This window comes from Pimephales promelas, chromosome 14, assembly GCF_988280905.1.
Source record: "Pimephales promelas chromosome 14, fPimPro1.hap1.1, whole genome shotgun sequence".
Taxonomy (NCBI): Eukaryota; Metazoa; Chordata; class Actinopteri; order Cypriniformes; family Leuciscidae; genus Pimephales; species Pimephales promelas.
Window position 1 is genome coordinate 23,519,063 of NC_142782.1, and position 12,542 is coordinate 23,531,604.

General features: G+C 35.0%; 1 protein-coding gene and 1 long non-coding RNA gene across 3 annotated transcripts; both read right to left on the reverse strand.

Annotated features, from left to right (window-relative positions):
• Positions 1 to 749: 749 nt before the first annotated feature.
• On the reverse strand, positions 750 to 10,308 carry nkain5 (sodium/potassium transporting ATPase interacting 5). 2 transcript variants are annotated; one of them, XM_039657764.2, is made up of 6 exons: positions 10,131 to 10,308; positions 2,598 to 2,735; positions 1,803 to 1,883; positions 1,366 to 1,563; positions 1,035 to 1,095; positions 750 to 925 (listed from the first exon to the last, which is right to left on the reverse strand). In XM_039657764.2, exons 1-6 carry the CDS (start codon positions 10,182 to 10,184, stop codon positions 912 to 914), a joined length of 546 nt encoding a protein of 181 aa, XP_039513698.2. In that variant the 5' UTR covers positions 10,185 to 10,308; the 3' UTR covers positions 750 to 911. The 2 variants fall into 2 exon arrangements, with proteins under 2 accessions (XP_039513698.2, XP_039513699.2); XM_039657765.2 differs by having other exon boundaries at positions 787 to 925; positions 1,031 to 1,095.
• LOC148973734 (uncharacterized) lies at positions 5,120 to 8,895 on the reverse strand. Its single transcript, XR_016146524.1, has 4 exons — positions 8,672 to 8,895; positions 8,002 to 8,070; positions 7,536 to 7,636; positions 5,120 to 6,852 (listed from the first exon to the last, which is right to left on the reverse strand). It is a non-coding gene; the product is annotated as an uncharacterized LOC148973734 (long non-coding RNA).
• Positions 10,309 to 12,542: the final 2,234 nt, after the last annotated feature.

The following is a 12,542-nucleotide window of genomic DNA, read 5'->3' on the forward strand; positions in this document are numbered from 1 at the left end:
ATTAGGGCATTGAAGCCAGTACCTGATAAGGCAATCAGGTACTGACTTCAACGAGGGGGGTAATAATTTGGCAGGGGGTCAAAATTCGACACAACACCATGTTGGTTATATGCCAGAAAGATTTTATCTATAGATATACCTGTTGAGCCACTCGTGATCGACTAGTTGTGCCACAAATTAGTTAAAATCTCCCGGAATCTAAAGCGAGCGTGTACGCGAGGCAGAGACTGTGCTCCAAACCGTGTAGCACGCGCACGGCAGAGAGGGAAAGCAAGCAAAAGAGCATCCTAATCTAGAAACAGGACAACCCCAACACACACACACTGTTGGCGAAGTCTCACTCCAAGCTAAACTCAAAAGTTGGCAGCTATGGTAACGTTACTAGCCTAAAACAAGTGCATGTAAAGCAATTCATTCTTCTTCATTTAATCTTCAACATTAAACCATTGAATTGAAAGAAATCTCTGCATTGTTTAAAGTCCTCTGATTTAAACAAAAATGTACAACATTAGAAGTCACAGATTTAACAGATTCAAAATAAAAAAGACAGAATTGCCAGAGGTAGCAAGAAGTCAGTCATGAAAATGTTTTACAGAAAAATCAGCTCCTGAAAATAAAATAAATATGTAAGCATAAAATCGTGTGAGGTTATGTATGCTTTGGCTTGGATAGCTATACAGATGCCTTGTGTCTTGCTTCTTGTAGTTCAAAGGTGTTGAAAGTTTCAAGAAGTTTGTTGGGCAGAGTTGGGGTGCATCAGTCTTATTTTCGAAATTTTTGTGTACGATTATGTTTATACATATATAAATATTTAAAATCCATCTGAACTGGTTTCTGTTTTCACTACTTTCAAAGCTTGAAGTCCTTTCCTGCTATCTCTTTCCCCTCTCAATGTTGACATCTGGACACTGTCACTTATACAAATCTGAAAAGCAACACAAAGCAGATACAAAATTAGATTCATCAGTTGTTTAGGAAGACGAATAAGCGAAACATTATCCAAGGTAAAAGACAAGGAAATGTATTTTACAAACATGTGTCTTCCTCTTCACTGAAGATGCTGACGGTATAGCAGGCAAATACAAATCCCAAGGCCTACATGTACAAACAAACAAACAAAGTAACAGATTAAGTCGTATACAAGTCACCGTGAATTTTTGTATTGTAGTATATGAATGTATCACAGAATCTTAAAGCTGAAGTATGCCATTTTTTTGTAGTTCTGTATGTTATTTTGTTAGTTATCAAAAACTTATGTCTGACAACAACATTGTCACAACCGAAGATTGGAGCGGAAACCTGTTTGAAAACAATCATTATTTCTGCACACTTCAGCTTTAACAACTTTAAGTTTTAGGTTCTTACAGAAATGAACAGTTGGAGGGCACTGTGCATAACCTCGATGTACCGATACTCTAACAAGCAGCTTAGTTCGGAGACAAAATCATGACTGTCCAAATGCTGCCATCTAGTGGTCGGGAGGTTTCTGTTCCCACAGCCCGGACCATTGTCCTTCCACCATGAACGATGAGATGAAAGTCCCAGTGACATATAATCGCTGTCCTATAAAAGTAGAGCACAGTAATGCCTTAACACTTTGGATTTCAGTTGCATGGCTTTGTAAACATTACTGACTTTAATTATACTGAGGAACAGTGCACTGTCAATTTAAAACTTTGTTCAATCCCATCATTTAGCTTTGGTTTGTAGAGATGATATCATTTCATACCAATGGCATGAATGTATGTGAACTTGGTCTCACTAGACTGTATGAGCAGTTTCATTTAAATTTGGCTCTTTACCTTTGACAGCCCTCCGAGGTCTAGATAAAGGCAACAGATAAAGATATTCCAAGTCACCCAAAACATGGTCCAGACTATATACTAAAAGAAAAGGGAAGGACACATAATGGTCATCAGAGATATAACAGTAAAAAAATCACTACCACACAGAAGCATTTTTTAACACATTTTTTTTAAAATCTGCATTTATTTAATCAAAATTACAGTAAAAACAGAAATATTATGTTACATTATCACAATTAACTGTAATAATTATATTAATTATTTTTACATTTTTTTTCAATGTAATTTATTCCTGTAATGACAAAGCTGAATTTTCAGCATCATTACTCCAGTCTACAGACAGAGTCACACGATCCTTCAGAAATAATTCTAATACGCTGATTTGGTGATTAAGAAACATTTATAATATTGTCTGGAAACATACATTTTTACATCAAAATAACAGTATTTATTTTAAACATTATAAACATCTTTACTGTCACTTTTGATTAATTGAATGCATCTTACTGAATACGCAGTATATTTCTTTGTTTATTTTTCATAAATACATAAAAAATATTATTACAATTAAATTAATCATATGAAACTATTCAATCAATAAGTTATTTAAGGTTTAAGAAATGAATGTACGTATTTTTGTCATGTTATATATATATATAATATCAGTATTTTATAAATAATATTTATAACATTACAATTATTTTTGTTTTTTATACACACTTTAAACACTATTTAACGTACTTATTAGGTTCAAAAGTAAAAAAAAACAATATAGATAAATACTGTACACACCAAAACTACATAACGGGGCTTATACTGGACTGTCCCAAACAAGCCCAATATCACCACAATGATGTGCAGGAAGTTGACAAGTATAGGCGCCCACTGGTAACCTAGAAAATCAAACACCTGTCTCTCCACAGCAGTGATCTAGGGAGAGAAAGACAGAGTATGATATGAACAAGATCTCTACACACTGTGAAAATAATAACAACACCAGCTACTTTGCATCTACACGAAAAGGAAACACTGTCATGCTGCTGCCCCAAACACAATAATTATGGAGACCCCATCTCACTTTCCCAGAGACACACAATCAAAACCCCCCACCTCTGTTTTTCCACATGCTGGCTTTTTACCCAGGGTTGCCAGGGTAACAGAGCCAAGGGGGGGGGTACAAAGCTTGTGACAGAGAAACAGAGAGTGAGACCGAGAGGTGGAGAAAGAGAAAAGGAGGGGAAAGGTTGAACGAGAGGAGACGAGGGCTCTCCTTGGAGGTCAGAGGAGCTCAGTGAGGGGAGATGTATGATTCAGAAGAGAGGTGCTGGGTGTGGGGGATGCTGTTCCTTTCATAAAGCTTCACTGCAGCAGTCATAAACCCTCTCGCTCAGCCACTAACCACCCATCCCCCATACAATCTCTCTCTGTATGCCATGCTGCTGCTGTGTACCAGCTGTTCTCAGAGGTTCCACCTCAAATCATCCATTTGTAGCATGTCTTCACCACAGTCCCCATCCGATGTGTTCCAGCACGAGCTGTGTCGACTTTAACGGGCCAAACATAAAAACATAAAACTGTGAGACGTTCCACAGATACAGATTGCTATGCTATCCTCTTGGTAATATAGGCATCTGCATTAAAATACATTTACAGTCTCAGACCATACAGTACATATAACTGATCAAATCTAATTGATCAACGTGAACAGTGACTTGAAATATTTAAAGGAAATTGCACAGCGACAGTTGCAGAAACTGTTGATACTGTGTAGGATTCATGAAGGATGAATGTTCAGCCAAGACTAGTTGACATGGTATTGCAGTCTTGCTGCAGACCTTTCTTCACTGGCAGTAATAGGTGTGAAATAGTGAAATGAATTTGTTAAACCGATTAAGCCTTACAACTGTGTTTTCTTTTTTGAGCCAACCTGAGATCAAATGTGTACAACTGTAACTACTCTGTTCTGCTCTGTCTCACTGAATCTTCATCATTATTAGGTGACTTTCTTTAAAATGGCTGTTAATGAAACCCACTGAGATTATAGGTCAAATATGACTTCATACAAAAAGTGATAAACTGTATATATATATATATATATATATATATATAAGGATTTTCAATCTCTATTTCACACACGCACAAACTCAAATAGGCAATAGGAAAAAGGGAAAGGTTAGACAGTAAAGCAAAGGTTAAACCAAAGCTAAAAGCCATAGAAAGGTTAAGCAGAGTAACAGCAGGAATGTAGGTCACTGTCTGCTGGGGCTCAGACCACAAGTGTGCAACCAGTGAAGTGAGATAACACGACAAGAAGAATCCAATATATCACTTTATGCCAGAGGAGAAAATCATCTCACATCACTGAAAGACCAAGTGCAATCAATGAGGAGTGATAATGATAAATATGCAGTAAAACACACTTAAAATGAGCACACAACATTCTCTCGTTATCACATAATGCAGCTGATTCACATTTCACATATTTTATGGTCTATCTCTAATGTAAGAATGAAACTGCAGTTTAAATAAGTAGATCATAATCATAATATGCTGGTTTTATGAGTTCTACAAAAGGGATAAATGGATAGGTGGATGAATGATGGATACTTGATGAATCCTTTGGGAGAAATGATGGTGCATTAGCAGCAAAATAAGTCAACAATGATACAGGTTGTGTTACAGGACAGTGTAACACATACGATACAGAAATTAGGAAAATTAACAAAATATGATATAGAAATACACAAAAATGTGCACAATAAACACAATACACAAAGCAATATTCTATACACAAATGCTTTTGCACTTCTCATTTTGTGTATTAGATATTAACAATAAATGCGCATCAAACGAAAGTTTCGTTTGTGTCATTTCACAATACCCCTGCAAACAAGCCTGCACTGGCCCTGTCCGGGCCCACTTAGGGCTAGCCTAAGGGCCCCCTGCAGGCTGCTAGCGCAGGGCCCATGAGAATTTGCTCATTGGCAAAACGTTGGGCCTGCATGGGCAGCCCTCACTTAGCCCTCACTAAACCCACACAGGGCCCGCACACTGGGCCCACAAAACGTTGGCCCTGCATGGGCAGCCCTCACTTAGCCCCAAGGAAGCCCTCACTAAGCCCACACAGGGCCCGCACCGCACACACAGGGCATCTACAACAATAGATCTAGTTCACAATTAATCTGTTTCACTATAAATACTTTTTGGCTAATATAACTCTAAGTCTTTGGGAAAAACAATTATTCTATACATCTGAATGCAGTCACCACATAACTAATTTCTGTATTTTCACAAATGTACAGAAGTCAAAGGGATTTCAAATCAATGTATTTATTAATTACAAAACATAAAACATTAAATTCAGGTTATTATATATAATATAATTACACTATTATATATTCACATAAAAAACAGAAACATAGAAAACAGCTGTTTTACATTATGATAAAATTTCACAATATTACTGTTTTGTTTGTTTTTTTAAATAAATGCAAGCTTGATAAGCAGAATAGACTTCTTCCAAAATGTTTCCAAATTTTTTACCTGTATACTGTATATGATTTTATACAAAATAAATAGTAGTTAATAAGATTGACACTGTATTATATCTAGTAATATTGAAGCTAAACAGAGTCCCTATAACAGTGCAATTTGTAGATTTTTAGTCTTCGAGAAAATGTTTTATGAGTTGCAAACCTCTTTTTCTTTGCTTTCTCTCTCTCACAAACACAACACATCAGTTACACAAAACATCAGTTAAATTCTTCATTGCAGGTGCACAAATCCTATTCTAAAAATTACCAAACTCATAGGGTCATATTTTTGTTGATAAACAGTAACATTTTGGCCAATTATGCACATTTCTTGGTGTATAATTTTGTGAATCATCTATACTGTTTGGCTATTCTCATGTGGTCACACTTCACTTTTCATTCAGTCACATATGCTCAAACCCCGTGTGGCCGTGCCTTAAATGTCAGCATACATTTCTTACAGGGCTGTGCAAAAGTTAATTGCGATTAATCGCATTCAAAATAAAAGTCTGTGTTTACATAATATATTTGTGTGTGCTGTATATAATTATTTTGTATTAGGGCTGTGAAACGATTAATCGCATCCAAAATAAAAGTTTGTGTTCACATAAATTATATACGTTTGTGTAGTGTGTATAATTATTTTGTATATATAAATACACACACATGCATGTATATATTTAAGAAATATTTGCATGTTTGTACTGTATATATGTTTATACAAAATTAATATTATACATAAATATAAATCTTTGATATATCAATAACACATTTTTCTTAAATATATACATGCATATGTGTGTATTTATATATACAAAATAATTATACAGACATATATCATGTAAACACAAACTTTTATTTTTGATGCAATTAATCGTTACACAGCCCTATATTGTATATATAAATACACACACATGCATGTATATATTTAAGAAAATGTGTTATTCATATATAAAATATTTATATTTATATAATATAGATTATGTATTCATATATATATATATATATATATATATATATATACAGAATTTAAGTGCAAATAATTCTTAAATATATACATGCATGCATAGGTATTTATATATACAAAATAATTATATACAGCACACACAAATATATTATGTAAACACAGACTTTTATTTTGGATGCGATTAATTGCAATTAATTTTTGCACAGCCCTTTTTGTGATTTGAAAAAAAGAAAATTATTTGTACACCTCCAATGAAGAATTTGAAAAGCTGTAACTGCAGTGTTTTTTGTGAAAGAGAAAAAAGTTTGAAACTTAAAAAAAAAAACGTTCTCTCTGTGACTACTTTACACCTGACTACTTTTAACTGACTACGTTACACCTACAGATTCCACTGTCACAGGTGCTCTGTTTTGCTATAATGAAACCTTTACAGAACATGATAGTAATCCGCCATCCATGTAAAAGCAGAGGTCGGTGTGGTGTACAGGTACATCTGTCCAGCCAACATCTCACGCCTTGATGCCTTCCACTGTGGATCCCAGAAAACCTGCAAAAAAAAAAAAAAAAAAAAAATACAGTTCAAAATCTATCATACATAATCATACATCTGGTATCACAAATTATTCCAGGTTATTATAACAATTCCAGGTTCAATCAGGTTAAATGCTCAATATTAGAGCTGCACAATACTAAAAACCTTAAATAAAATATTTTGTTTATCTGCTGCTATATATATTGCGATATAAAAACAAATTTCAAGAGATTATTGAGTGAATCTGCATTGAAAATTATAACAAATTACAAGTATTGATAAATTCAATAGAAGAAAAATACAATTGAAATAAGCAGTGCATGAAGTTTTTTCGGAAAATCTAACTTATCAGGTACGGAAATTGAATTATCTAATGTAAAATAAGTCTTCACTGAGGTACAGCCTCTCTCTACTCTTACAAAATGACAAACAACCAGCCTGAAAAACACATGAGAATGACACAAGATAATGTCTATAATAAATAGTGTGTGTGTAATTTCTTCAGTACCGTCAGCAGAACTGATAACATCTGAGCTTATCGATACTGCAGTCTTCCTTAATTTGGCCCCAGGGCCTGTTTAATGTTTAATACCGGGTTTCGGAACCTATTCCTACATATGGGTGAGTTCATATGGATGAAGGCCTGTTGTGTTTGGCCTCTTGGTTTGTGATGGTGATATAGCTATTGTGAAACTCACCTTCGTCATGTACTGGGTGTGGATGGCATCAAGATCTTGTCCTGAAGAATCACAGGATCAAATGATATCTCATCTGGTAACAAGAGCACAGCCATAACCCCCTGAATTCAGCATTTGAAAGTAAAAAGAATTTCAGTATTTATCAGTCAAACATACATAAAAAAATAGCTTTGAGTTGGACAGTATGGTGTCTCATTGGCCAACATAATTAAAAACACACCCAGAGAAAAAATAAAATAAAAAAATAATATATATATATATATATATATATACCCATGACTATTATCCTGAATTATTATAACTATGACTATTATAACATTATATTTGCCACCTATTATTTAGCTTCTCAAGTACAATGTCACTGAAAAAAACTGTAATTAATGAATTTAAAGTGAGAGACTTCATTTAAAATCATAAATCCTACAGACCCACAACAATTAAACAGTATGTATGAAGTTTTGCTTACTATAGTCGAGGTCATAGCCGTGGAGATTGTCTTGGACCCCAGGGGGTGCAGCAGGACATCTATGATGATCTTCAAGAAAATAACATGCAATGTGTCACAGAGCCAACAATATTACATTGAATTTACAATAGAACAAAGGGTTTAATACAAGGAAGCAAGCTAGAGCATAGCTAAAGAATATACATAAAAAATCTTAAGGTAATATATTGTGCAATAATCATGCATATGAAATAATTATCATGATTAAACAATAATTCCCCTTTTTTGTGTTTTTTTCCTGTTCCTTCGGAAATCACTTATTACCAATATTTGTAAATGACGTCATTAAGTACGTTACAATGAATTCTTTCAAGGTTAAATAACTTAACTTAGCTAACTTCCAATCACCCATTGACAAATTACCAGCAAAACAAAACTATAAAAAACTGTTATCAACACAAAAATGTGGTTAAAAACCCACACTTATGTAAAACAAGAGCTCAATTGTAACGTAAACAACTTAACGTTAGCTCTTCTGAAAACGGTTCAGTCAGATGCTAACGGACTTTATCGAAGACAAAAAACTATTTCTATAAAGTAAATATTCAACAGAAGTGTATCAATTACACGTAAGACATATATTAGGAAGGTTTGTATGTATTATTTGTGTGATTTTGGTAACTAGACTTACCTGAAAGCAGAGAAAACAACAGTGAGAGACGCTAGTTTGCTGTTTGTCAGTTGATGGGTTTCCTCGTTTCCATGGTTTCCATCTGCTCGCGCGCGCTCCTGTCTTTGAATCAGATTTGAATGCGACTCGCGCACGTACGCCCATATTGAAACCATAGAACACGTCAAAAGGCACGCAGCATTTAAATAAACATCTAGAATTATAACATTTAACAATTTAAAATATCTTTAATTTTATATAATGAATTTAAACTCATTGTGTAGTTCTATGACCCATTCAGTTGACAATTATGTTTTTTAATACCATTTTGCTTTTACTTTTATTGTAAAGCAATTTCATGACATCTGTATTATATAAAGGCCTACATGTAATATAAAGAGCAACGTGTAATATAAATATGTAACATAAAGTGTGGAATGAAACTGCAACAGGCCCGTAATTTCATTACCATCTTTATATAAAGAGTGCTTTCTTATTCTCTTATATATATATATATATATATATATATATATATATATATATATATATATATATATATATATATCTTAAAAAAAATAAAACATTTTTAAACAATTTAAATATATATATATATATATATATATATATATATATATATATATATATTTAAATTGTTTAAAAAAAATTTTAAGAGAATTAAAATTACCAAGTTATTAGTGCTTTCTTATTCTTTATATATATATATATATATATATTATTAGTGCTTTCTTATTCTCTTAATATATATATATATATATATATATATATATATATTTTTTTAAGAGAATTAAAATTACCAAGTTATTTTGATTAGAGGACGTACTGACGACATTGTGGGCATGTGGGCAAATCTAAATGTGGGCTACCTAAACTAAACCCGCATGGGCCCAATGGTGCAAAACCTGCTCATGGGCCCGAATGGGATGGCCCACAGTGGGCCATCATGGGCTTAATGTGGGCAGCCCGCTAGTGTGGGCTGCTCACTGATAGCCCGCAGTGAGCCCAAAGCTGTGGGCCTCGTCTGGGCAACCCGCACTGGGCCTGTTTAGGTTTGGCGTGGGCTGGCCCTAGCCCACTGTGCCCACAAAAAGCCAGCGTCGGCCCCGCAGGGGCATGTTTGCAGGGACTACAATAATAATTATTTATAATAGTCCCATAACTGTCTAAACGTGATTATGTACACGTTAGTTTAGACTAGAGGTAAAGAAAGACTTCCATTATAGCCTACACAAAAGTGTAACGTTACGTAGCCTGCATGTCGGCTATAGGCTATGTCTGTATGCTATAATCGGCTAATTATAAATGGAAATACGGTTATTGTGGCTCAAAACTTGACTTCTTTCAAACAATAAACAATTTGAAAGACTGCAGGCTTTAAGACGAAATGTTCAGAAACTATTCTCGAAGTTAATGTTGAAACGTCAAATGTTTTTGTTTTTGCCACAATTCTAAACGCACTTACCAGTTGAAGAGTGCAGAAGAACATCAACATGCACCTCCCCGAGCAGCAGCCCATCTTCACTATTCTCTCCGGTGTCAACGTCAACTCTAAACGGTCAATAAAACAGTTGCATTTTGAAGATCCTCAGTATTTACTCGAGATATTTTTCAGTAGGTTTCCCTTACAATGGGCTGTGATCAGAGCTGTACATCGCGCTAGGGTTAAAAACAGAGTATGATGAAGCAGTACGCGGGGGACAGAGGGTGAGACCGGGGTTGCGAGGTAAATAAAACGGGGTGGGACCCCATTAGAGACACCACCTTCTGGTGCTTTGTTAAGAGGGAGCGGCAGGTGGAGCAATTGCGGCTGGAAGAGTTGGAAACTGATCAACATATGCACCTTCATTTTAGTTCTGGCCATTTACGCGACTATTAGTTTTAAATAGCCTACTCACTTAATGCAGTCTGCTTTGCTGCTTTAGGTGCTGAAACTTCTTGCTGAAAAACATCTTAAAACCACGATCGTCTCCTATTGTTTGGGGAATATTTTATGTTGCCTCCCAAAAAACATCTGAGCACTTGCTGGGCAAACTGGAACCTATTTAGACCAGGTGAAACCAGGAAACTGTTTAAAAGCAGGGGGCAGCTAATAATGAAGTTGGCTTGTGCATATAGCCTACACTTTGCATTTGTTTTATGCACATTATTTTCAGAGGCAAAAAGGTGAATGATTTACAGAGAAACCCAAACTTGTAGAGATTGTTTCCAATCCAATGGTCACCACCATAAGGAATGTTTGTATGCTGGTTTGCTGGTGCCATGCTACACCTTCTCAGTTTTGCTTGCATGAGAACAACATGTCATGACTAAGCTGGTCCACCAGACCAGCACTGTAACAGCCAGCATAAACCAGCCTGGAGCAACATGAAATCCAAGCTTAGTTAATACTCCCGAAGGTTATGGTTTTCCAAGCTGCTCATTTCCGATCAATGTAAAGGAATGGTGGCTGTCAGGAAGAATTGTCAAGGTATAAGATTTTCAGTGAGTAATTACATTTCGGCCTGTTCCTCTAATTGTTATATGAGTTCAGAAGACTTATAATGGCATGTCATTTTCTTGATGCTATCCACTTACATTCAATGGACTTCTCATTTTGTGTGTTCCATGGAAAAATGTCGTATGGGTTTATACACTGTCAAAAAAGTTGCTGCCTTTTTTTAAGTAGCCTATCGATTTGGATGTTTAAGTTATTTCAACTTAAATTACATTATGACTTTGCAAGTTGAATTTTGTATACTTTAAAATGTTGTTAATGTAAAACAAAACCAATGTAAAAATATAGGCCTATGTTGTAACTTATTGTTCATATATTTTTTTTTACAGTGAAACAACGATGCCAGAATATCATTTTACTAACCTCAGCAAACTCAAATCTCAGAACATCCTGAAATGCACCATATAGTTATCTACACAATGGGGTCTGTGTGCATATTTTTGTGTTTAGACTTCGAAGAAGTTTAGCTTTAGAAGTTTGTTTCTTTTCTAGATTTATAAAGTAATTAAGATGTCAGCCCTGAGGTTGCATTTTTCATCATTTGGACACCCTACTAGACTAGCCCCTGCAGTGCCCAGCCATGTTTAGCACATATCACCCACCTTAACACAGCTGCCTGCTGCAGTGAGTATACTGTATGCTTACTGCACGCTCCATAGTCCCACAGATGGGTAATTAACAGCAGGGTGCAGGGGTTTAGTTTGTGCTGATAAACAAATTTACTATCTTTAGAGAGAGTGCTGTGTTAGATTGGTGGGTTGGAACCCAGTTTGTGAATCCCCTTTTGTGCCCATTAAATATATGTTTGGCTAGATTGTTATGCTGTAACATGAAGGTTGATTAAATGTTCCTAGTGCTAAATAAACTAATATTAAATGAACAATTTCTACAGCAAGAAGACACTGTGTACACTTTTAAATATAAAGGGTCTTTTTTGGCATCGATGGCTGGATGAAGAACCGTTTACTTTCCATTTTGTAAAAGATTCTTAGAAAAAAAAATGTTCTTTTAGGAATGGTTCAGTGAAATGTTGGCAATGCAGAAATGATTATTCCATGGTATCATTGTGAAACCCCCCTTTTGGAACCTTTATTTATATGAGTATTATGTTGACTATTGACTATTGGTCAAGCTCAACCAGTCAACCCTGTTACCCAATTTATTGTAAAAATGTGCATTTATTTGTATAATTAATTTTACATTGTCATGCATAAAACAATGAGATTTTACTTAAAAAAACTGCTCATATGAAGTACTTTTAAAATGTCATGAACAATAGTGATTATTATGGTAATCACTATTCACTACATAGCCTACAGTACTTTCTGTACTTTTCAACCACTGGCTGTCATTCCCAGACTGGCCGCGTAGTGGCGCAAA